The 25,007-nt window shown below is 37.7% G+C and overlaps 1 protein-coding gene across 1 annotated transcript in view; it reads right to left on the bottom strand.

The window, feature by feature from the left end:
* HSD17B12 (hydroxysteroid 17-beta dehydrogenase 12) overlaps positions 1 to 25,007 on the bottom strand; it is a 152,888-nt gene that overhangs the window by 84,818 nt on the left and 43,063 nt on the right. Inside the window, exons 2-3 of the mRNA XM_008701060.2 lie at positions 13,206 to 13,252; positions 11,623 to 11,698 (exon numbers count right to left, since the gene is read on the bottom strand). Coding sequence (XP_008699282.1) covers positions 11,623 to 11,698; positions 13,206 to 13,252 — 123 coding nt within the window. The remainder of the gene's footprint in view (positions 1 to 11,622; positions 11,699 to 13,205; positions 13,253 to 25,007) is intronic.

Genomic DNA, 25,007 nt, shown 5'->3' with positions numbered 1-25,007 from the left:
TATATATATAGATTAAAGCCTAATGCAAACCAAACATTTATAGACATGTGCAAAGATAATAATTATATTTACCAGGAAATCTATAAGGGTAAAAAGGAGTGGGTATGGGGTTCTTCTGTTTCCAGCCATGATGGTATAACAGAGACTAGATTTACTCCATCGCCTTAAACTGAAAAAAACTGGACAAAATACATGAAACAATGGTTTTCAGTCAGTGCAAGATAAGACAGTTCAGGACAGTCAGAGCCACGAGAAGGGAAACAAATGAGGGAAGCCCTACAGCTGTCCTAACTTATTGCCTACAGATTTTTTAGACTGGAATGAAGAGAGATCAAATAGAGATCAGCAGTTCCCCTGAGTTGAGGAAACAGACTTGAGCATGTGGGGAAGACAGAGCCCCTAGAATTACCAGACAGTGGACAGAGAGAGCACGAGCGAGACTAACAACAAGAAAAACAAGGATAAAACAAGAGCAAGAGCACACTATATGCAGTAATCCTCCCTTATTCACAGTACTGCTTTCCAAGGCTTCAGTTAGCCACAATCAGCTATGGTCTGGAAACAGATGGTTCTCCTTCTGATGAATCATCAGCAGGTCAATAGTAGCCCAATGCTAGGTCACAATGCCTATGTCATTCATCTCATCATGTAGGCATTTCATCATCTCAGACCAGCACAAGAAGGGTGAGTACAGTACAATGAGTTATTTCGAGAGACTAACATTCATATAATTTTTATTACAGTATATTGCAATTATTCTATTTATTATTTTCATTGTTAATCTCTTACTGAGCCTAACTTATAAACTTTATCGTAAGTATGGATATATGAAAAAAACACAATATGTACAGGGCTCAGTATTATCCACAGTTTCAGGCATCCATGGCAGGGTGGGGGCGGGGGGGCCTTGGAACATATTCCCCACAGATAAGGGCTGCTGTATGTTCAAAAAAGTAGAGGGCGAACATTTTTAAAAGAGATAAGGGGGATACAAAAATGACCTAAAATTTTATTTTGAGAGAAAAATAAAATGTCTGGATTAAAAAAAAAAAAAAACACATACTAACAGGACTAATGGCAGATTATACACTAGAGAAAAAAGTATTAGTGACTGTGAAGGCACAGCAATAGACACTCTCTAAAATGAAACACAAAAAGAGACCCCTCCCACCAAAAGAAAAGGAAAGACAACATCAGTAAGTTGAGAGACAACTTTAATCCATTTAATATATGTATAACCAGAAGCCTAAAAAGAGAGTGAAGCATAGAAAAAATATTTGATGGCCCCAATTTTCCCAAATACAATGAAAATTATAAGTACATAAATTTAAGCTCAATCAACTCCAAATAGGAGAAACATGAAGAAAAGTACACCAAGGGACAGAATACTCAAATTCCTTAAAACCAGTGATAAAAAGATAAATCTTAAAAGTAACCAGAGAAAAAAAGAAAAAAGTGACTTATACAAGGTGGTATATAAAAAAAAAAAAAGATAGGAAAGACAGCAGACTTCTTGTCAAAAACACTATAGGCCAGAACACAATGAAGCAAAGTACTGAAAGGGGAAGAAAGAATCTGTCATCCGAAAATTTATACCCAGAGAAAATATATTCAAAACTGAACGTTTTCATTCAGACTTACAAAAAGAATTCATCACCAGCAGACCAGCATGATGAGAGATATAAAAGGAAATCTTTCAGACAGGAAAGAAAAAGTAAGATTCTTGACTGAATTATGTATCCATAAAAAGGAATGAAGAGCATCAGAAATAATAATGTGTGTAAATAACGAAGACTTTAAAAAATAAAAATAAATTTAATTCTCTTTAAAATATTATTGACTATTTATGCCAAAAATAATGTTATAGAATTCATAACATATATAGAAACAAATAAAACAGCGGGGAAACGGAGTATACTGTCGTCAGGTTCTTGTGCTTTACATCAAGTAGTAGTAGCCCGTGACAAGCTAAACACCACAAACTCTAAAGCAATCAGTAAAAACAAAGAAAAAAGATGTATAGCCAATAGCCAAGGAAGGAAATAATATAGAATGATTAAAAACATATTATTAATCCAAACATAGGCAGAAAAAAAACAAGTGAGCAAAGAACAGATGAGATGAACAGAAAACAAAGAGTAAATGGGTAGATCTTAACCCAATCCTATCAACAATAACATTAAGTGTAAATGGTCTGAGAACCCCAATTAAAAGGCAGAGGTCATCAGATTGAATTTCTTACAAATCTATGATGTCTACAAGAAACCCACTTTAAATTTAAAGCACATATAGGTTAAAAGACAGAAAAAAATTTATACCATGCTAACACTAACCAAAGAAAGATAAACAAAGCTGATTTCAGTGCAAAGAATATTACTAAGAATAAGGTCATTTCATAATGATAAAGGAATGAATTCATCAAGAGAACGTAATGCCCTTAAATGTTAACGCATCTAATAACAAAAAAAACAGACCCAAAGAAACAGACAAACCCGTAATTATAGTTAGAAATTTCAACTCCCCCACCCCCCCGGCCCCCAGACACTGATAAGAACAAGTAGACAGAAAAATCAATGAAGATACAGGAGACCTGAACAATACCTTCAACCAACTATTTTATATTTTAAAAAGCCTCTTCTGAGTGGCTTATAGAGACTAATCAGTGCTCCCTTAAATCTGAGAAGAGAAAATTCAAGAATGACCAGACAAGGACAAAACTTCTAATGCTTTAAAATGTGCTGGAAATTTCAGAAAAATCATTCTCACAGAAATGGACAGCTCAAGCAGCAACAGTATAAAATTCAAAGAGACATTTGGCTAGCAACTAATAGTTATTTTTAAATGTACTAATAAACTTTTGAAGTATTTTTAATAATTGGTAAATAAACAAAGAATTATTTAAGAATCCAAGATATAAAGTCCTAATTAAGGTAAAACATTGGCCAAATTAGAACTGGTTTGACCATTTTAATTTTACAAGTAGCTATATGTCTTCTTTCTGATCATATCACACTCTGAAATATAATGCCATTGTAACATTCCATTCTTTGAACTTCTATATTTTCCACATAGGTTTTATCAGTTAGCTATATTATCACTGCTTCCACAAACTATTTTAAGTTATGACACCTGGTGTCTTTATGAAAGGATCGGCTCTTCTAACTTCAGACAATGCTGCAAATCATTGATGTTAATTACTCTTCCTGTCCTCTGTGTAAAATTTGCAAATGTCATCTCTCGGACAAACTTGGTATCAATAATGACTGTATTGCTCTGCACTGTCAACTTAAATATAACTTCTAAGATTCTTAATTGACCCTAAGATACTATACTAATATCAAAGTGAGTTAAAGAAGGAGGCATCTTAAAGAAAACCCTGACTGGGACGGCAAAGTCATTGTGATAGGTGGATCTTCTTACAATGTAATAATGAGACATAAAGTTAATACATTTTAAGCTTCAGGTGAAAGTGTTAACTTATCTAAATATATGTATAAGTAAGTGTATAAAATATATTAAAATGAACAAAGAAAGCTTATGAATTAAATAGTTTGAAACCAGTTGTTGAGAAGAAACTTGATCTTTGATAATATAGTCTTCCCTTAATGAGAAAGCTGTAAAAAAATTATTCTGGATACCTTCAGTATCCAGCCTGGCCAACAAAGGTTCCTTATCTCCCCAAAACACTCTCACTTTCTAACAGCCTGTTAACTTTTTAAGCTTTTCTGTTGACTTTTGTCATGCCCTTGAATCGTTTTTTAACAAAAGTTTCTCGTTTCTAAAAAAGCTGGATTTCCTAATAACTGTTGTTTCTTGAGGCTATGCTTTATTTTAATTACTGTCACTTAAACCACGACTCTAATCATTTCTTGTCTTGGGGACCTGACACTTATGTTTATATTTTGCTATAACCACTAGTCTCCTGGCAACTCTTTACGCTACTGCTTTCACAAATTCGGGCCACAAAATTAAAAATAATAAAACAGATTAAGACAGACGTTATACCCAAACTATCACTGGTATTTCCCCCAGACGGCCACTAGGTAGCACTACTGAGCAGAAAGGCTATTAGGAAAAAACTAGATATGTTGTATATTCTCTGTATCTTTAATTAGCTCAACTCTCTTTGAGAGCTGCCCTGTTTATCAAGTCCATAACATGGGTAGAGCCAAAGTGTGACTAATCATAAACATCGTCCAACATGTGTATACTTTTCAGGATGGACAGAAACATATTCATGCTCCTGTGCACAGCCTGGCACACGACTATGAACAAAATATCTAAGATTACAGTTAATTGGTGGCAATCTTAAAACACACTTTATAGAAATCCCTGGGGCTTTATCAATGCTTTTAGTGTCCACCATAAGGCCCATGCCCTGAGACAAATCACTGACTAAATCATTAATTAGCTCTATACAATACCAGAATAGGGTATTCTATTCTGACACTGATAATTACTGTAATAAGTGACCCAGAGACCATCAGTCTTATTAACAGGTGGTTCCCACTTTTCTTCCAAGCTTGCCAAAAGCTGGAGGCCCATAAGCTAGAGGTCAGAAAACTGAGTCTTTAGGAAGAACACCCAAAGAACAATAGCCTCAGCAGATGGAGGTCTGTTCCACTACTCTTGACTGTCACTGATGCTGTAAAGAATCAACTCCTGTGTCAGACTTCCTTCCCAGTGTAACCTGACACTGCCACCAAGCTAAGATTATGGGACAGATTATACCAGGAAACTGAGTCAGTATCCATAGGGCTCTTGAATGCTTTCGACCCAAACCCAACAGGACAAGAATTAATTCTGCAACTGAATGAGATCAATGAAGGAAATTTAACAGTGGTTTTGAGAAAACATTTTTCTTTCTTCTTAATTTTTTACTGCCCCACCCCCTTTGTGGCTGGCTGTCCTTGAGCAAACTGGAACGAGGAAGCACTCTTTGAATGGTGTGTTGCTCCAACTGATGCCCTGGAAATCGAGAAAAAATATTCCCTGAAAAACCTTAATATAGCTTATAAACTGTGGCGGATTATATTTTCCAGATCCAGGTTTCATTTTCCAAAAATACCTCCCCTCCCACACACTCCTTTCCAATGTTACCATGTCACTCCTCCATCAAGAGGTGGAGTCTTCCTCTCACCTTGAATCTGGGCAGGCTCGTGTCTGCTTTGACCAACAGAATACGGGAAAGTAACGCTATATGAGTTCTGAGAGTAGGTCACAAAAAGGCCATCAGCTTATGCTTCGTTGTCTTGCACCATTCACTGTGAGGGATGACAGTTACCCTGGGAGGAGTCCAACTACCCTGATCTGGCCATGCTAGAGAGGCTATGCATAGGCACTCCGGCCAACAGTCCCAGCTGAGTCCAGCTTTCCGGTCATTCCTGACCATGGCACCAGCCCTGTGACAGAAGTCATCTTAAATCTTTTGAACCAGCCTCTCCACCAGCTGAGCATCACAGTTGGGGAACTAAGTAATGCCATGAGAAGCGAAAGAATTGTCCCCCGTGTCCTGGTGAAACTCCTGATCAGCAGAATTTTTGAGCCCCTAAAATGGTTATTACTTCACATTGAGAAGTTTGGGGTAGTTGTTATGCAGCAACAGCAACTGGAACATAAGATATTAAATTGTTTAGGTAAATTTAAAGATGGAAACTGTATAAAAAATACAACCCATATTGATTGGCCTTGTCTGCAAAACTAATCAGAATGATGGTCAGATGGTATACATGTCCTTACTGAGTTTTTTCACCTTACATGGCAATGTAATTATTTGCATAGGCTCAATAAGAATCTATCCTTCCTCCTACCAGGATATAATGAGATAAAACAAATTTGTAACCATGACCATGCCAGAAATGTTTCATTTAACGGTAAATCTCATTTAATCAGGCATGACAAGCCCACTAGTAAGGAACAATAATTACACTCCAATATGTAGAAACAATGCTTCAAAGAAACTATCCTGGCACCTGCTCCATGGCCTGTGGGATCTCGGTCTCATGAGTAGTGCAGAATGTCACTTTCTGGAAGCATTGACAAATCTGGGGATCTTGGAGTAAGAGGATACCTCTACAATCATAGGCGCCACAGGCAAAACCAGGAGAGGCAAACCGTCTGGGTTTTGGTTCATGGTGGTTCCTTACCTTAGAATATGTGAACTTTAAGTAACGACAGAAGTGACAGAAAAACATATAAGACTCTAGGGGCTGCATGAGGTCAACTCTGGGATCCTAACATCATGCGGTTCCAGTTTCATTAAACATGAAAATAAAAAGGTTCACTAATACCCGGTTGTCCTTATGTAAATGAAACAAGCTAAATATAACAAGGCATCACATTAATGATATTGAGAGTGCATCAGAAAATTGTCAAACAAACTTATTTGGTCAAATCTACACCTAACTATACAGATTTGATCAGAGGTAAGGTTTGAAAAAGTGAAACTGATTTTTTTTTTTTTTTTTTTTACCTAACCCTATTCCTCTGTGAACTACAGACCAGTAAGATTTACATTTCTAAAAGCTTTACATTTCAAGAGACCATGGATTTACAGGGCCATCCCAAAGCTTTACACCCTGAGATAATTAGCAAAAAGACAGAAACAGCCTGGTTAGTTTTTTAAATTTATTTAAGATTTATTTAAGTAATCTCTACACCCAACATGGGCTTAGACTCGAGACCCAGAGATCAAGAGTCAGGTGCTCTTCTGACTAAGCCAAACATCGCTTGTTTTTTTTAATCAAAGACAGAAATGTGTGTTTTTTAAAATCAAAGCTGATTAAAGTGAATGCAATCAGAATCACCAACTGCCATCACAAATATGAACTGTAAATATCACCATCTCTATATTCCGTGAGCCAATACGTTGTTCTTAAAAGCTAGTCTTTGCATTGTGCTTTTTGCAAGTAAAAACTTAGCTCAGAGTTCAAAAATTATCTAGGAGTTTTTTCCTTTGACAAATCAAAATTGACAAAAATACTGAATATATTAATAATCCTGGCTAACAAAGATAATAAAATAAGCTTATTATATATGTGTTGACTATCGGCTTGTATTAATTCAACAGGTGACAGGTATCCTTACAAAGAAGCGAAAATTCATCAAAGCAGTCAGTCCCGAGAAGGCACTATCCATTGTTGGCAAAACATTTAGTTCCCCACTAAATTATATATAATCTTTTACAAATTTTCCTGAAGAACTTTGATAAGTAGGTTGTCCTCCACACTCACAAGAAAGTGCTTCTAAAGAAACAGAATCCCCAAGTTTACATAACAACAGTGGAGAGTCAGAAGGTGATAGGAGCCCAGAAGAGTCCCTGTTTTTTCTCAATTGGCATGTGGTTCTTTTTCAATCCCCTCCTTTCTTCTTTTCTTCTTCTAGTCACCTAGGAAAGGAGGGATGAGTTTAACCTCCTGGAGTGAATGTAAGAGCTGGACTAGAAAAGATAAGATGGCCTAAAGTAACTTGCCTGACTTATGTTTCTTGACTGAAGTTTGACTGATACAGAAATTGGTATCAGGAGTGGGATCCCCAAGAACAGACCTCAGAGGTCTTTGGTGTTGGTTTAACTTGATCCATAATGCAATTGCATCACCATTAATCAAATTAATTCTGGCTACGGATTATAATGAAGTATCCACTGAAGAGGTGCCTTAAGGGACCAAGGGGCTGTCACATTTGTGTTGGGCAGAAATGATGAATACAAAGATTGTGGTAGGGCATGGCTTCTTCAGAATGCACTGGAGCACTGACAGAAAGAAAATGACAAGCTTGGGTCTTTAAACTTTCAGCTCCCATTTATGAACAGAGAACCAGAGAACTTCTATGGCAGCCCTAATAAAAACCTTTATGTTTTACAGCCACAGGGTTCACTTTGCTAGCATCAGATTTAACCGCGGCAGGTAGAGCACGACGGTGTGGAAGCTCAACTCCACAGACTCACCATGTCTCAAGTACGAAAGTGAAAACACTAAATGAGACTTGGGATCGGGATATCTGTGTGGACTCAACTGAAGCCAAGGATCTTGAACCCCGAAGCTATCCTGAGGCTCCCTTGCCAGTGCAAAGAGAAATATCCTGCTCTCCTGTGCTGGAAGAGATTAGCTTTTCCTGGACTGAAGAACCTGTATAACCTCATGATGACGCTAAGAGCAGTTTCCTTGCAAGAGAATTCCTCTTCTCCTCAAGACCCAATGAGACCATCCCTTACTGCTACTCATAACAGGGTAAGATCACAGCATTCTTTGAGGAACAAGTATAAAGTCAGATCCATAAAGTGATAACTGACACCCAAAAATAATTGCAAAAGTTTGCCAATTTGTATTGGTAGATACCTAGGAAATCCGTGTGAGAATGATTCTAAGAATGTTAGACCAAGGAAAACATAATACTATACCAGACTGGGATATTTTTAAAAATATGAATCACTTACCAGAGACTGAAGACTTAATTGTTAGCTTACACAACTGGAAGGGGCTCTAAGAGTTAACTTGGTTGGCTCACTGTAACTTGGACTCCATGACGGTCCTCCATTCAGTAAGTTGGGAGGCCACCACTTCCCTGGCATAATGCAGAGGCAGGGATTTAAAGGCTTCAGAAAACAGGAATGCTGGAGTGGCTTTATCATGTGCAAACTACACACGCAACCCCTCCACCACTACACCCCCTAAGAGAGCCCAGTGCATACTCTCGTCACCGAAGGCGCCAGCAGCATAACTGGAGTGCTATTATACAGGCAAGAGGTTATTGGTCTGGCCCTTTAACGCCCTGTCAGTCATCAAATTCACCACGCTGCTACAAAATGAGAACCTCTCCATGTTCTCCCCTTGTCTGTTTCTTTCATGGCACTATTACAAACTGCAATTATTCAATCTATTTGTCTGATTTGTTTTGGGTTTTGGGGTGGTTTTTTTTTTTGTTTTTTTTTTTTGCTTTTTTACCTATTTTTTTTCTCTGTCTCCTCCGCTAGCATGTGAGTTCCATGAAAGCAAGGAGCGCCTCTGTCATGCTCACCACTGTACGCTGACTCTCTAGCATCAGGCCTGGTGCACAGGCATTCAATAAAGACGTGTTGAAGGTATAAACAGAGTTAGTCTGTCTTCGCCAACATTAAATTCTGGTCCTTCCTTCTCCTGGAATAGAAATGTTCATGAAAACACTATCCTGCCAAAAAGATGATTTACGTCTGAGCTGAAACCCTGTACAGGTGTATTGTATTTCTTCAGCTTAGCACTGACGACCTGGTCTGCTGATACCACCTTTCTCATTAAATTTATATGATGCTCAGGAAAACATAATAAAGGTCAATTCAGTGCGTCACCATCTGTCCCTTCATGAAAATGTTTGAACAGGATCCTGTCTTTATCCAGAACTGCATCTCTGCCCACAGTCACATGTCACCTCATATCACAAGTTAATAAATTCTCAAATATCATTAAAGTATACTTCTGGCTTGTTGAGCAATTTTTTGTACAGGCTGAAGCACTTTCTAAAAGACTGTCATGAGGTAGCTTTTACTTGTCTCGGGATCAAGTAGATGGTGGATTCGTTCAGATCGCAGCATTTCAAAATTCAACCTTCCATTTCATCAAAGGTTCTATTTTTCACCTATGAAACTTTACTTTCAGCAGCTAGTAAATGCTTTCATTAACAGCCAATTTTATCTATGTGTGCACAGACACAACATTTTTATCACCGTAAGAGTTAATTATACACATGAGCACAAGTAACTAAGAAAGAAACAGTGTTAAGATCCAGGTAATATGTGAAGTTCAATTACTATCGAAGTTAACTGCTTCAGGCCATTAGTGCCATTGCTTAATTCAAATTCACACCTTAGCCAAACTGCAAAATATTGTGTCTTGGGCCTTTCAAAACTTGAAAGTTAAAATCCTTAAATGCCAAAAAAGATTTGGCATACTTAATATTAGTATCTATAAAGATTTGTTTTTTACATAAAGATGAAGTGCATTTATATGTAATCTGTCCAGCCGGACCAGTTATGGTCTGGAAAGAAATAATAACAAAAATATATACCTCGCAAGGATGTTTGAAAGATAAAAGAGGATAATACATGTGAGGGAATAAGTAAATAATAAAGCACCATATAAATGTTAATAGTAGGTAGTAATGTTAATAATAAAATATAGTACGTGGTATGCCTTCAACTTACACAATGTTATACACCAATTATATCTCAATTAATCTGAAAAAAAAATACAGTAGAAATCCTCTCTCATCTGAAAGAATTGAAGCAGTTTGTTAGTTGGCTACTCATTGAAGTTAAAGCGGGAATCCTAGAAAATGATAAATACACATTGTAACCATTTTATTTAAATAAACCTTGCATGAATGTGATTCATTCACCAATCCTCTGGGGAGGACCCCTGCCTTACATCTGAGTTTAGATCTGCTAACTGGTACTCCAGACTTTCCTGTCTCACCCACGCCCATAATACACCATTTATGACTGCAGTTTCAGTTCTTTTAGAGTGCAACGAAAATTTCAACACATATGAAACAATTGGAGAGCAAATTTCTTACTTTTTATCATTTTTTCCAATTATTTTACATTTATCTGTTCATCACTAATTTGACAGCTAATTTCTGAAAGAACTCGCTTTTGTCACTTTTTTCAGAGCATTCAAGTTAGTTTTCATAGAAATAACTCCCCCTTTTTACACAAATCTTGCACCAGTGTGTGGAATATTAAATAATAAATGCACTCGGCGTAAGTTTGGGAACAAACACAGCTGACTCTTAAAGCCAGTAAGTTGGGCTGTGGGGGTAAAAGCGCAAAAGCGTCACACTGAGAAGCCGACTGGCCAAGAACCGTCAGCACCCTGGGAACAGCCATCCGGATGTTCTACCAAGGAAATGGACAGCACTGCTTTATCCGTCTGGTTGGTTAATGAGACATGAGTTAAGAATCTTTGGGGGGTTGGGGCGCCTGGGTGGCTCAGTCGTTAAGCGTCTGCCTTCGGCTCAGGGCGTGATCCCGGAGTTCTGGGATCGAGCCCCACGTCAGGCTCTTCCGCTGGGAGCCTGCTTCTTTCTCTCCCACTCCCCCTGCTTGTGTTCCCTCTCTCGCTGGCTGTCTCTCTCTCTCTGTTAAATAAATAAAACCTTTAAAAAAAAAAAAGAATCTTTGCTATATAGTAATTCAGGTCTCAAGCCATAGCTGACTAAGAAGAAAGCTGCTTCAAAAGATTCCCTCTCATATGTATATAGACTGCCTTCTGTATTTTTCTTCAATTACATATGATATACATTTAGAGGCAATGATGTCAAGAGTTAAAAAAAATGCAAGAATATTGAAATAAAGGCAACAGAAAAGGAACTCAGGTGTGGAAGGAGAACATGATAAAATAACCAGAGAATCCAACTCCTAACAACAATGGAGTCAGGAAAAGACATTTTAAGGAAATTTGAACAGTCCCATATTAATTTGAAAAAAAATGATGACCCATTTTAAAGCATCCCTTTTACCAACATAAGAAAGCAGCTTTCTGAACTATAAATAAATATGTCAGTGCTAGATACCTACTTGAAAACATTCAACTTAGATTAGCTGTAACCCTTTTGTAAATATGAAAGAAGAGGGTGTGTGGAAAAACTTACTTATTTCACTGGAAACTTGACTCAGTTTATCCTGTGATCTGCTGATAAGGACAATCTTCATTCCACGTTTTGCTAACTGAAACAATAAAAAACACCAAGCAGTTAATCACACCTATACATTTCATTAAAAAACAGAAATCAGATATATTCTCATTTTAAGAAAAACTGGTAATATAAACCCAACGAAAAAACCAATAAACCTAAGTTGTCATGAATGGGCAATCCAAAATGAAGACTTACAAAAGGATTCCCCCAGAGGGCTATCTTTCTGAATCAAGCTAGTATATAAATGTCAAAGGGTTTCAGAAGGTGTAAAACTTTTACTTTTCATTTTGTACCCATCTACACAACTTTAGTTTTTAAAATCGTTAAGTATTGGGGCATCTGGGTGGCATAGCTGGTCAAGTGTCTGACTCTCGGTTTCAGCTCAGGTCGTGATCTTAGGGTCATGAGATCGAGCCCTGCATGCAGAGCCTGCTTCAGATTCTCTCTTCTTCTCCCTCTGTCCCTTCCACTCATGCTCGCCCTCTCTCTAAAATAAATAATCTTTTATAAATAAATAAATAAATAAATAAATAAATAAATAAATAAAATCCTGTGTAGTATCTATTACTTCTATAATTTAAAAGTCAGCTTTAAAAAAGATTTTATTTTGGGGGCGCCTGGGTGGCGCAGTCGTTAAGCGTCTGCCTTTGGCTCAGGGCGTGATCCCAGCGTTCTGGGATCGAGCCCCACGTCAGGCTCCTCCACTGGGAGCCTGCTTCTTCCTCTCCCACTCCCCCTGCCTGTGTTCCCTCTCTCGCTGGCTGTCTCTGTCAAATAAATAAAAAATCTTAAAAAAAAAAAAAAAAAGATTTATTTATTTAAAAAAAAAAAGATTTTATTTTGGACTGGATACATGAAGACTAAAAGACTGGCAATGAAGGAAGATTTAAAAAGATACCATTAGTTATTGGGAATAACTAATGAGAAACCCAGTGGATCTGCCAGGATCGTCATCACAATTGGGCGGTATCATAAGCTGTGGTGCCTCAATGGACCCAGAGGGCAGGGAAGCTTGCCTTAAAAGAGTACTACCAACATCCTGCTTTGTACAATGGCCCTCAGACTACCATGGTCCCTATCCTTTCATGACACTACAGAGAACTTGAGCCCTTTCCCCATGTCTGTCAATATCTTTTTGTCAAATTATAGTCTTCCTTATAAAAGAAGGATACCATGGACTAGCCTGGAAATATTACTATTCCATAATAATACAGCCACCTTTTGGAAAATAGTTCAAAACAACTGACTTTAAAACTAAGGACTGTCCATAATTACACAATATAAAATAAAACTATGCTACATTTTCCCCAAATCCAACTTACTAGAATAGAAAGTGTTATACTCATTTTTGCACAAAAATTTATTTTAAAATTGCCTTTGAGCAAGCGCAGTGTTTCTGATTAGAAATGAAGCATATCTATTGTACTATATAGCACTGTATTTGTTTTTAACTTCAAAAATCAAAGCAACTATAAGACATCATCCTGTATTTGTTCTTTTATTTTTACACTCCAAAAAAGGTCTTGAAAATTACCTACCTCTTCTGCATATGATTTTCCAATTCCATCAGTACTACCTGTGACAACTGAGAAAAGAAAAAACAGCTTAGGTTAAGAACTACAATGAAGAACCAATCACAGTTAGGACCCACCAGTTATACACCAGACGACCTGTGTAATACTTTGATGTAGAAGTGAAGCAACACTAGTGATTCAAATATAAGATGGAATACCCACCACAGTGGCTAAAATTTAAAAGACTGCAATACTTACTTGACAAGGTTGTGGAGAAACTAGAGCTGTCTACATTGCCGGTGGCACTGTAAATTGATATAATCATTTTGGAAAAAAAAAGCTATTTGGCATTATGTCCAGAACTAAACATATGCCTACCCTGTGACCTAGCAATTCCCAAGAGGTATGAACGCATAATGTCTACCAAAAGAATGTCCATGGTAGCTTTATTTATGCATATTAGGTAAACATGCCCAAACACGTATCTACAACAGAATAAGTAAACGGAGGTATATTCATATAATGGAATACTAAATAGCAATAAAAAAAGAACTACATGTTCAAAACATGGACAAATCTCCCAGACATTATGCTGAGTGAAAAAAGCCTCACATAAAAGCCTACAAGCTGTTATGATTCCATTTATGAAGGAAAAAAAAAAAAAGGTAAAACTAATCTATGAGGACAGAAATCGGAATATTGATTACCTCTGGATGAGCGGGTAGATGACAAGGAAGGGACATTAAGGGAACTCTGGGGTAGAGGATGTATATCCTGTTATCTTGATTTGGGTACATAAGTGCGTAAGAATTTACTTTAAAAATGCACACTTAAGTATATATCTTTATACCTTAATAAACTTAATTTTTCAAAATTATGGGCAATAAAAATTGAGTAAGATTGATTTTTTCTATGGGAAAGTCTATTTCTCTTACAAGCTAAAAACCTTCTTTTTTTAAAGATTTTATTTATTTATTTGGGGGAGAGAGAGAGCAAGAGAGAACACAGAGGGAGAGGGAGAAGCAGTCTTGCCACTGACCAGAGAGCCCGATGTGGGGCTTGATCCAAGGACCCTGGGATCATGACCCAAGCAGAAGGCAGATGCTTAACCAACTGAGCCACCCAGGTGCCCCTCAAAAACCTTATGTAGCAGAAACATTTGAAAATTATAATGGGTCAGGCTTCATCATGGTAACTTATCTCTGAAATACTGGAATGATGCTTGTTACAAATTCAGAGCATAGCTATCTCCTCCAAATTGTCAGGGATGTGGCTCAAACTTCTCTATGAGATTTTCCAAACCATTCACAAATTATGGAAAACAAGTTATGGAGTGAAGTAGGATTTTCTTGTATTTGTCCTAAAAACGCTTTTTTCAAATTACAAAAGGGCAAACATATCAAAAAATAAAAACAGTATAGCAAAACCCCATGTACCCATGACCCAGCTTCAAAGACTATCAACTTGATTTTAACTAATTTTGCTTCAACTATACCCCTACCCACTTCCTCCCACCTCAGATTATTTAATTAAATCACTAACATCATATGACTTCATCAGAATTTCAGGATATGTTATTTAAAATAACCACAATACCATTATCACATCCCTAAACTGTAAATAATAAATCCTAATTATCTAATATCAAATCAAACATCAATTATCTAATCAGTATGTAAATTTCCCCAAGTGTTTCAGAAAACTTCTAATAATTTGGTCAAATAACGATTAAATAACTTCCATACTTAAAACTGGTTAATGTCTATTAAATCTCTTTTAATCTCTATAGGTCTATCTATCCATCTACCTTTCTGTATCTATTTATTCAATTCTCTACTCTCCCTTCTACTCCCTCTCCCTCCCTTCCTCCCCCCACCCCCAACTTCCCTACTAGTTGTTGAGGATATTGGGTCCTATTACTTTCCCAGCCTGGCATTTTCTGATTACACTTCCCTGATGTCATGTAACATGGTCTTCTGTCCCCTAGTGGTTACCTATCAATGCCTGATCAAATTCAAGTTTGATTTTTTGGTAAGAATACTTCATAAGTGATAATGCATATTTACATCAGGAGGCACGTCTGCTTATCTTTGTTGTTTCACTAGCAGCCATTAATCACCACTGAGATACAGAATTCCATACAGATACAGAGATTGCAAAACAGTGATCTTTGTGCTTTTTACGGGTTTTCCAGGGGGGAGCGAGAGAGTGCGCATGCACTGGGGGGGAGGGGCAGAGGGTGAGGAAGAGAGAATCTTAAGCAGGCTCTATGCTCAGCTCAGAGCCCAACTCGGGGCCTAATCTCTCAACCCTGAGATCATGACCTGAGCCGAAACTAAGAGTTAGATGCTCAACTGACAGAGCCATGCAGGCGACCCCCTGCCTTATGTTTTTATCCTTGTTCTAAATCCTGCACTCACACTCCTGATTCATCAATTTTTATATTACTTATTATAATTGATGAGAACACCAACTCCTCTTTACCTTCCACCTCCTTCCAATGAAATTACACCACAAGGCTCTGTCAATACTCAGTGTGTATATTATTATAATAATGCAACTCAATTCTGATACTAACGATAGGACATGGGCCCCAGCAAAACTGCCCACACGTCAGGCATCAGTTGCAAGTTCAGAGGTCCAGACAGGCATCCACGCTCTGACTAACGGACTGCAAAATTCAGGGTTTCCACAACTCCTCAGGTTCAGCAATTCACTAAACCAGTCACAGGACTCAGGACAACAATTTGTGATTACAGTTTTTTAATAAAGGATACAAATCAGGACCAACCAAATGAATAGCCACATGGGGCAAGGTCTAGGAGGGTCCTAAAATGCAGAGCTTCCGCACGCTCTCTGAATCAGGGCACTTCACCCTCACAGCACACCAAGGTGTTCACCAACTACGAAGCCACACCAAGCCTCAATGTCCAGAATGGGCTTCATTACAAAGGCATGGTTGACTGAATCACTGACCATGTCATTGAACTCAACCTCAAACCCTCTCCCCTCCCAGAGGTTGAAAGGTTGAGCTGATATCACACGGCTCACACCTCCAATCTTCTAATCACACGGTTGGTTTTTATGGCATGACCAGCCCCCAACTTGAAGCTATCCAGGGTCCCACCATGAGTCCTCTCATTGGCGTAAAGTATCAGGGCCCACCATGAATAATAAAGACAGTCTTATCACTCAGGAAATTCCAAGGATTTAGATTCTCCCCACCAGAAACCAGGGATGAAGGCCCTTCAAATTCTTCATTATACAACAATTACTGTGGCTAGATAAATAGTATTATTCACTACTGAACCAAAAAAACATAGTATAATTACATTTCCTTTCTCGGTCAACATTTTTCTTTTCCTGTAGTTCAAATTGCCTTTTTCTTCATTTGCATAGTTTTCTTTTTAAATCTTCCATTCCTTAACAGCCTCTCAGTACAATTTTCCACACAATCAATCCCATGAATTCTTTTTTCCTTTTTTTTTTCCCATAGAGATTACTTTCCCAGAGCCCTCGAGCTTTTATCCCATTCCCCCTGCGATGGCTACTCTGCCGCACAGCGTTTGTTCTAGAACATAACCTTGGGAATTCCCTTGGCCTCTCTCTCCTGTGTTGAAGCTCTTATTTCTAGATCTTGTTCCAGTCCCTCATTAGGGAGCACATCCACCAGTAGCTTCCCAAGGACAGATGCATGAAGATGCATTTTTGTCAACATTTTTTTAAATAAACCTTTTATTTTAGAATAGTTTTTTAGACTTACCAAAAAATGGTAAGGGGGAATCTCTATATTTCAAGTCAGTTTTTCCTATTACTAACATCTTACATTTGTCACAATTCATGAACGAATATTGGTACGCTATAGTAGTTCCCTCTTTTCCATGGGGGATACATTTCAAGACCCCCAGTGATGCCTAAAACTATGAATAGTACCACATCCTATATATACTATGGTTTTTCCTAGACATACATACCTATGATAAAGTTCAATTTATGTTAGGCATAGTAAGAGATTAACAACATTAAAAATAAAATAGAACAATTCTGATGTACTATAATAAAAGTTAAGTGAATATGTTCTGTCTCACAAAACCTTATCGTACTATATTCACCCTTCTTCTTGTGATGATGTGAGATCAAATGTCCACATGATGAGATGAACTGAGGTGAATGATGTAGGCTTTATGATATAGTGTTAGGCTACTACTGACCTTCTAACAAGACGTCAGAGAATGATCATCTGCTTCTGGACCACAGCTGACTGAAGATAACTGAAACTATGGAGAGCAAAACCTCAGATAGAGAGGGTAATACTGTATTACCAACAAAAATCCGTATCTTTTTCAGATTTTCTTGTTACTGAATGTCCTTCTGTTCTAGGTGACATCCAGAATATCCTATTAAATTCACGTGACAGCTTCAGAGAAACATTTTTTGACAGTTTAAAAGCTTTTTGATTGTGCATATCTTTTTTTTTTTAGAAAGTCTACATTCTAACCTCATACATAATGGTTTAACTGGGTATAAAATTCTAAGCAAGAAATCATTTTTAACAACAACAACAAAAAAGAAATTGAAGAAAACTCTCCATTGTCTTCCAGCACCAATACTGCTCAAAAAGTGTTTCACCATTTGACTTCAGACCATTTATAAGTGACCTGCTTTTTTGTCACTGGAGCTTTTAGGATTATCACTCAATCTTTAGCACTCTGTCACAATAATACACCTTCAGTGGTGTTTTTCCATTCATTGGTGCTAGGCACTAATGGGCCTTAAAATCCATGATCTTCAATTCTGGCAGTTTCCTTATATTGATTTGTTGATAATTTCTTCCCCACACTTTTCTCTTTCTTCAATTCTTATTAATCAGAATTTAGATATAACAGTTTCTCTATTAATCATACTTTTCTTTTTGTTCTACTTTCCTGGAAATTTCTTCAACTTTATCTTCCAAACTTCCTATTGACTTTTAAATTTTAGGTTGTCAAATTTTTAATTTTGAAGAGCACACCTTTATTCTGATTGCTCTTGCCCTTTTTTTTTTTTTTTTAAGGAGCATCTTGTTCTTATTATAGACCTATTATCTTCTCTTATTGCTGAGGATATTAATTAGACTTTATTTATATATAGTTGACCCTTGAACAGCAGGGGCTTGAACTGCATGGATCCACTTATACACAGATTTTATAAATACAGTACAGTACTGTAAATGTATTTTCTAAGACCTTATGATTTTTTTTAATAACCTTTTCTTTTCTCTAGCTGAGTGTAAGAATACAGTCAGCTAATCCATAAAACATAAAATATATGTTAATTGACTGTTGTTATCAGTAGGGCTTCCAGTCAGCAGTAGGCTCTATGTAGTTAAGTTTTTGGGGAGTCAAAAGTTACATGCAGGCTTTCGACTGCACAGGGCCCCTCATTCCCACATTGTTCAAGGGTCAAATGTATTTCTATTTCCTTCTCCTTATATTCTGTTTCTCCTACATTCCTTTTGACTGATTTGGTCTGTCTCATCCTGGAAAATTTAATGTGGCAGCTAGTGTGCATATGGGGTGATTACACTGTGAGCCTCACTCTAGGGTAATCAGTGAGCAAACCAGCTTTTTTATTAGACATTCCACAAAAGTCAGTATCTTTTCTCTGAGACCCTTCAGTATCTCCTAAGAAGCATTTCCCAATTTCAATCTTCTGGCTGCTAGGTAGGTGAGCAAGCTATTAGTTTGCAGACTTTTTACTCAACCCCTGCTCTCAGTCAGGTATCTCACCTCTGCCTTCTTCTGTGCCCAATTTCCCAGAGTCTCAAGCACATCTAGTTCAGTGACCTTCCCCACCGCTGTCTTTTGAAGTACCTGACCCTTGCAATTGTTCTTTTCTGGGATCCAAAAGCAAATCTGTGTGCTTCCTAACGGTGGAGTGTCTGTGAGCACTCTGGAGTCTGCTCTGTGAAGTCAGTAACCACTCTTCCATCTACATTTGCTGTTACTGGGGAAGGAGGGATTTCAGAAGTTCCCGAGTCCCATCAAACTGGAGCTTTCTGTTTCTCATTCTCCTAGTTTTTAGAGAGAATTTCCAAAAACTAAAAGACTAGAAATACAGTTATTTGGTCATTTTAAAACTGGAAGTTCCCCAAGTTTCCTCTTAAACATATTATACTAAAGTAGACTAACTTTAGCTGAGAATGAGATACTAAACACACTTTTCAAAAAAAAATTGCTTTATGCTCCCAGCAAGAACAATTTTTCCTATCATCTCCTGTTATTAACTATCAAATTTAAATCAAACTAACAGTTTTCAGAAACTATTATGTGCACAACTTTGGAGACTGCAACAATGTATAAGATCCATTCTGGATATTAGGTATTCTATAAATCACCAATTCCATTGTCAGGACTTTAAATATTAAGCAGAAACAATATCACTTTAAACAGATATAAATACTAAAAATTTAGCCTGGTCTTTTTAAATAGATAAAAATATCATTTTCCTAAGGGTGCCTAGGTGGCTCAGTCAGTTGAGTGCCCAGCTCTTGATTTCAGCTCAGGTCACAATCTCAGGGTCCCGGGTGGGATCAAGCCCCATGTTGGGTTCTGCACTCAGTGGGAAGTCTGCTTCTCTCCCTTGCCCTCTGCCCCTCCCCCTTCACATGCTCTTGCACACTCTCTCTAAAATGAATGTCCTTAAAAATGTATCATTTTTCTATATTCTAATAATTCTCAAAATCAAATCTAGAATTGCATAATTATATATGAGCCAAATATTACCTCACGAGTACATTTTTTTTTTTTTAAGATTTTATTTATTTGACAGAGACACAGCGAGAGAGGGAACACAAGCAGAGGGAGAGGGAGAAGCAGGCTGTCTGCTGAGCAGGGAGCCCAATGTGGGGCTCGATCCCAGGACCCTGGGATCATGACCTGAGCCAAAGGCAGACGCTTAACAACTGAGCCACCCAGGCGCCCCAACAAGTACATTTTTTTTCTAAGAGAACAGGAAAGTATAAAAATTATTTTTATGGGCACAAAGAAATAAAAATAAAATTGGAAACTCAGAGGCTCCCTTAGTCATCTCTGTAAGCACCACTACCGTTCTACAATAATCAGTCACCTACACTATGGCCAGGCAATGGGGGATCAACTATCGCTTCTCCATCAAAGGAAATGACAAATTCTTTAGTTCTCTATGTCATAAAGTAGGTAAGTGTTTGCAATCACATAAAAACATGACCAAGTCACCTGTCAAACTTCAGTCAATCATAAAAGTTTCACTTGATGCAAAAAAAGAATTTTTACTTATTTATTTAAGACACAGACAATGGAGACAAGGATTGTCCTGCTGCTTTTGCTTTTAAAGATCCATTTTCTACTTTAAAGCTACATATCTTCCAAGTGGTAACAGAGATAGCAGCTGGTAGTTGGAGAGAAAAATCTCCTAATCGAGTTCATTAATTTTTTATTTTTATAAAATAATAGTGTGATTCTCTCTATTAAGATGATACCATATTGTCTGGGGAGTCAACTCTTCATTATTAATTTTCGGAAGCTAATCAAAGCATACCATATCTTAAATCAAAAGTCTTTTAGTGTTGCTTCTGGGGCATTGGGAAAAGACATGAAATAGATTACTATTTTTTTTATCCTTCTTACTGTTGGTATTTTTTACCTATGTGCGTATTCTGTCTTTCTAACAAAGAAGTCCTTTCCTACCATGAATAGAAAGATGGTGTAAACTGAGCCAGCAGACTCTTTATCTATTCCAGTCTCCCAAAAATCAGTATAGCACTGTTTAACAACCCCCTGCTTCCCAAGGTCACTTAATATTTTCTTAAAACAGAGTTCTTAAAAATAAAATTTAATAGAAAACATACTTGATTACTATTTACTGAATTATTTCATTATTGTAAAAGACCCCCAGTTTTAATTACTATAAATAGAATATTTGTGTAAAATATGTATGTATATATGTAACCATTAAAATTTTTTAAAAGTCATCAATGCAGTACCTAAGATAACCTTTTGATCTGTCTTTTGGGAAACACTTGATCTAACCCTGAAATGCCTAACACTTTGCAATGAGAACCCATGAAGCAAAGACCAGCTCCCAAATCATTCATATTAGAAGTATTGTTTATTTTTTTGTTGGTTTATTAAAATGAAAAAATTAAGCACTCAGCCACAACAAAATAAGGCGCCATGTACAGAAATACCCCCAAAGACTCCTCCTTCTCATGTTATATGCACATCTGAGCCACAGTGCAGTTGGCAACTGTCTTCCCTTCCTTCTTTCCGGCAACTGTGGCCTGGAATATAGACTCTATTTCCTGAACTCACCAGCAACCAGGTGTGGCTATGTGATGAGATTCTGGAAGTAAGATGCAAGCAGTAATATGACGGCCTTAGAGAATGGCTGCTCACAGAAAGCTGACTCAGCAGAGAGAGGTCCCTTTTTGACCTTCATCTAGCCATTTCCAAAGTGATGGCAGTAAGTCTGGTGGTCTTGAACCACAAGCAACCTTGAGGGTAGAAGCCACAGGCTAAGATGAAGATTCATACTCATAGGAATCGAGGTTCCTGAGGACACCATGGAATTACCATGCCACTTTTTTTTTAAATTAATCATTTCCTTTTTTACTGCTTACCACACAGAATCAAACATATACAGAAATTCTAGTGTTCTTTAAACTGGGTGAAAAATAAACTTCGATCTTGTTGAAGTCATGATTATATGCTCAGAAAAGCACGAGTAAGCTGTCAATAAAGTCAATTGTTAAAACAAAATATTTACAATTCACATGGTTACAAAAATATTTGCTCAAGGTACTCATTAATATCATCCAGTTAATTCTCATAATAACTATCACCCCAAGCTAAGTTATCATCCCAACACACACATACTTGTCCAACAAACCTTTCAGTCCTTCCTCACTTAGTTCATGCTCTACATAGTTAAGAATTATCTTTCTCAAACACCATTTTTATGATCTTTTTCTTCTGTCAAGAAGTGACAGTGTTTCCCTATTGCCAATTATATAAAACCTGAAACACAAATCCATTCACTTTTCCCGGTTGCCATCACCCGGGGCTACCATCATTCATCTCCCACAATAACTACTCCAACAGCCTACTAAATCATTCGCCTGCTCCCATACCTATTCCTCTCCTATTCACTGCAGCCAAAGTGATCCCTCCAAAGGGCAATCTGACATTTCCCTGCCTAAAACCAGTCAATGGCTTCCCACTGCCCCTATTCTTCATAAGGTCTTCCATGAGCTTGTCTTATACCCATCACTTTCCTCCTACCACTCACTTTCCCTGGTTGTGCTGAAATTTTTCAAGTTCCTACAAGGTAACAAGTTCTCTCTTTTAAAAAGTTTTGCTCTAGTCCCAGTACACTCCAATCAGGGTCTCTGTCCCACCCTTGAGGTCTTCGCTTGAACACCTTCTCTCCCCATAAGCCTTCCTTGAGCTCTAGACTAACAGAATCTCCTAGCTCTCTGCCCCCACAGTACTCCATACTTCCTCTCCCTTCATAACATTCATCACAAAGGTTTATATAAGGGTCTGTCTCGGTCACCACAGTCTAACTGCTAGCACAGTGCCTAGAAAAAAGTAGATGATTAATGAGGTTTTGTTGGATGAATGAATGAGTAAATGAATGAAAAAAGATTATGAATGGAAAACTAACCTCTTAGGATACCACCCACTGTTTTCTCAACTCTTTTTTTTAGTAATAATGTCCAATCACCTACTATACACAACCCCAAATATCCCTCAGCCCCTCACAACATCAAGAAGTAGCGATCTAAACTGAAATTAAAGAAATTTAACAGAGAGAAGTTTAACTTTATGATGAATCTGTAGAGACACATTTTCTGTAGATGAATCTGAGGCTGTCTTTGAAAAGAGATGGTTTTCAATGTTAGAGAGAACTACTTCATTCATAACGTGCCCGGGTGGATACGAAGTGAACAAATTCAAAGCAGGATTAAAGGGAAGGAGAGATGAACCATTCTGGTTTAGGAAGGATAGCAAATTACCAAAGTAGTGACAGTTCATTGTTCTTGTCATTAAGATTTGCTTCCTCCATTACCACTGAGTATTCTCAGATTCCATTCTGCTATAGAGCAAGCGGGTAAGTGAAGCTAGTTTTCAATAATACGTAGAAAAAAGCTAAGGTACCACCCCTATTCTCATCAGCAGTGTGAGTAGGTATGACAACCAGGGGCAGAATTGAGGTAGAGAAAGTGAATAAAGGGAGGGGTAAAAGGGAGGTTTAAAAAAAGGCCTCTGTCTTCATATATAAATAGAACAGCAGAACCCAAATTTGCAAGCCTTTGTGAAGATGGAAACTGACAACTATAAAGAATATCCCAACTTGGCATCCAGAAGTGTCTAGCTTGTTACAGATTATATAAAATACTGGCAACTGACCAGGGCTCAGCTTCCAGATTTTTTACAGTCAACAAAAATACTTTAGTTTGTGTAGGTTAAAAATAGTCTACTCTTTTTTGTCCTCAACTTGCTAAGAACAGATATTTTTAGTAAGCATCCAATCAACCTTATCAAAATCAAACATCAAAAATAAACTAGAGGAACACTGGAAGCAAATATGCTATTTTTAGCTCTTCTGACTATTCCCTGCCACTACCCACCAAATTCTGACTGCAGAACCCATGCATAAGAGCTTAGTTATTCTGGGCAGGTTCCTTCTCCTGACCCTTTTTTTTCCTCCCTGAACACCTAAATGCAGAAAACACTCGATTGATTAAAGATTAATACTGCCGCAAACCATGACAGCTGCCTTTCCTCTGAGTGCTTTTGGGGGATGGGGAGAATAGAAAATGACAGAGAGCTTGCATCAGTATTCCTCCTGGGGATCTATTACATGAAAAAAAAATTGCTATTTCAATTCCCTCTTGTTGCTAAAAATAGCAGTCTCAATTGATTCAAGCAAACAGGGAAGCAGCTTAGCAGTGCTGAATTTAGAAACCACTGAAGTCCCAAAGAGCAAATGCTAACGTAGTCTAACACATGCCAGCTCATATTTAACAAAGAACAAAGAAAAGCATGCAGGCTGCAAGTTAATAAAACAGCAGCAACTTCCTGCATTTTTATTCAAGAGAGGCAGTGAAAGGGATACAAAATAAGACAACTATCACTTATTCTCCCAATCATATTTGGATAAAAAAATAATTTTACAGGAAAAATAATCAGATTATGCATAAACCCAGATAATGTGAGCATTTCCCACAACCCCATGGTTTGGAAAAGTAGATATCTTTTTTCAAGCATGGTACATTACTAGAGAAAGAAAATGCCCACCTTCCAAATGTGCTATCCCAATAGTGAGGTTCCCTACTGAGCGGCCCTCTCTCACCTCCCCCCTTCCTCTTCTCTTGACCCAACCACATACTATAGATAGGTACAGGTTATCACTTAAAAAACTGACAAACAGAAAAACCAAACCAAAACAACATCCAAAGCACCTAGGTTCAGGACAGAGAAGAAGGAGAAACTGAAAAAGCAGAATCCGTGTAAGGCAGCTAATCCCGTGGGCCGACTTCCTGGCAAGGCCTTCCGTCTTCTGCTGGCACCACACCCCAAAAATATCTTCTGCCTGACTTTTTCACTTTGCTTGGTTAACTGAAAACCTTCCCAGCTAATGATTCATTTCAGTTAATGCCACATCCTCTGTAAAAATGCAAACCCTTGTATAAGAATTAAAAGGCTATCAATCCTTGTCCCACGGTGATTTAGTGGATTCAGACTGCTTTGTGGTTTCCTTTGGGGATAGCCAAAAAGGCGGGGGGGGGGGGGGGGGCGCAGG

The sequence above is a fragment of the Ursus maritimus genome, unplaced genomic scaffold, assembly GCF_017311325.1.
Source record: "Ursus maritimus isolate PB19 unplaced genomic scaffold, ASM1731132v1 scaffold_23, whole genome shotgun sequence".
Lineage (NCBI taxonomy): Eukaryota > Metazoa > Chordata > Mammalia > Carnivora > Ursidae > Ursus > Ursus maritimus.
Note: the sequence above shows the minus strand (reverse complement) of the source record. Positions and strands in the feature narration are given on the sequence as shown.